The sequence below is a fragment of the Arachis ipaensis genome, chromosome B03 (genome assembly GCF_000816755.2).
Source record: "Arachis ipaensis cultivar K30076 chromosome B03, Araip1.1, whole genome shotgun sequence".
Lineage (NCBI taxonomy): Eukaryota > Viridiplantae > Streptophyta > Magnoliopsida > Fabales > Fabaceae > Arachis > Arachis ipaensis.
In genome coordinates this window covers 107,036,879-107,038,535 of record NC_029787.2, presented here as the reverse complement: position 1 = coordinate 107,038,535, position 1,657 = coordinate 107,036,879, and the positions used below count along the sequence as shown (strand labels likewise).

General features: G+C 33.6%; 1 protein-coding gene across 2 annotated transcripts in view; it reads right to left on the bottom strand.

The window, feature by feature from the left end:
- Positions 1-1,206, bottom strand: part of LOC107630837 (11-beta-hydroxysteroid dehydrogenase-like 4A) — a 2,172-nt gene extending 966 nt beyond the window's left edge. Inside the window, exons 1-4 of one of the 2 annotated variants that reach the window (XM_016334092.2) lie at positions 826-1,206; positions 553-745; positions 297-385; positions 63-194 (exon numbers count right to left, since the gene is read on the bottom strand). In XM_016334092.2, the coding sequence (XP_016189578.1) occupies positions 63-194; positions 297-385; positions 553-745; positions 826-1,011 (600 nt within the window). In that variant the 5' untranslated portion in view covers positions 1,012-1,206. The remainder of the gene's footprint in view (positions 1-62; positions 195-296; positions 386-552; positions 746-825) is intronic. The other variant, XM_016334093.2, reaches the window with a different exon arrangement.

Sequence of the window (1,657 nt, the reverse complement as noted above, 5' to 3'; positions counted from 1 at the left end):
CAACTTCGGAGATGAAAATAATAATTTACTCTAAAATATTGCAATGGTTAACGGAGGGTTACACTGTAGATACTGCTTCTTGGGAAAGGGAACCATCCAAAAACCGATGCAATCACAATGATCCTGCCTCTGCTTGTTTTCAGATGTGGGATTGCACATAAAGTGCCATAAACTGATCCCCAGAAATTTACGTCCTATGTAAAATGTGAATTCACATTATTGAGGAGTAAGTATTTCATGAATATCTAATCATATAAATAGAATAAAATAGTCTAGAATTTCATGAATGGCCTTACCATCATTGGAGTAAATTCAGAAGCATTATTAGTCCAATCTTTGAACCCTGAAGCCTTGCCGATCCCAGCATTATTTACCAAACAATCCACTGTGGACAACATACATAAATGCAATATTCATACAAATCTACATCAAAATGAAAACTGAATGATAGCATAGCACGCACAAAATCGTATATATATACAATTCTATCAATAAAATGAAAATTGAATGATAGCTAGCATAGGACGCACAAAGTCGCATATATATACATACATCGTCCAAAATGATTGACTGTTTGATCCACAAAACGACGAGAGTCTTGGAGCTTTGAGACATCTGCAGCGATGATGATAACATCAGGAGAACCCAGAGATCTGGCCTTTTCAGCCACAACTACAAGATTGTCCTCCCTAATGTCAACCAGTGATAAAACTGCTCCTCTCCTTCCATATTCATATGCTAGTTGCTTTCCAAAATAAATTAAACAAAGGTTTATTAACTGCAACTACATATAACAATCATATAGAGAGAGAGAGTGGAGCAAACCTCGCCAATCCCTGAGGCTGCCCCGGTGATTAGTACAACCTTGTTTTCCAATTTTTCATCGGTTTGAAACAGCTTCCTTACATAAATAAGAACCTTGAAGATAAGGAAAGGTATCATGAAGGAGGATAGAAGCACCAATGATAGTGGGGGCAATGCAATGTTCAGTAGCTTCTGAATTGCAGCCATGATTGCTTTGATTAGATATACCGAAGAAATCAACTAGAGCTTATACTTATACTATCAGTGTATAGTGGAGTAGTAGTCTGTTACTAGATTTCATATTCTCAATCTACTACCCGTACAAAGATGGCAATGGGACAAGCTAGGACGAGTGGAACTGTTATCTCCGCACTTGCGCTCCTCGAAATTAATTTTTCATTTATTTGTCTAGTTAAGTGGTTATCAATTAAAAAATTTTAGGAGCCCACTTATAATATAAGTTAACTAACTCAATTTTTTTATTTTTTATTTTAAAATTTAAAAAATAAAGATAGTGTGATTTTTTTAAATTGAACTTATTTTCAACTAGTTAACTTCACTCTTAATTGATTCTCTAGCAGTCCATAATATTTTTGAAATTGGACACTTTACTTATTCAAATTTTAAAATATACAAAATAGTCCCAATGTTTAGCCAATACAATCTTCTTTCATTAGTTATTAATGGTAACTTCTAACGTAAAATGTTAACTCACACATGTAGTCGTTAAATATCCACGCGTGCGTTTTGAACAAATCAGTTCCCAATCCCCATAAAAAATATAAAGCAGTCTTCGAAAAATTTTAAAAATCTCAAAACAATTTCTAAAAATTTTTTAAAATTTCAACATAGT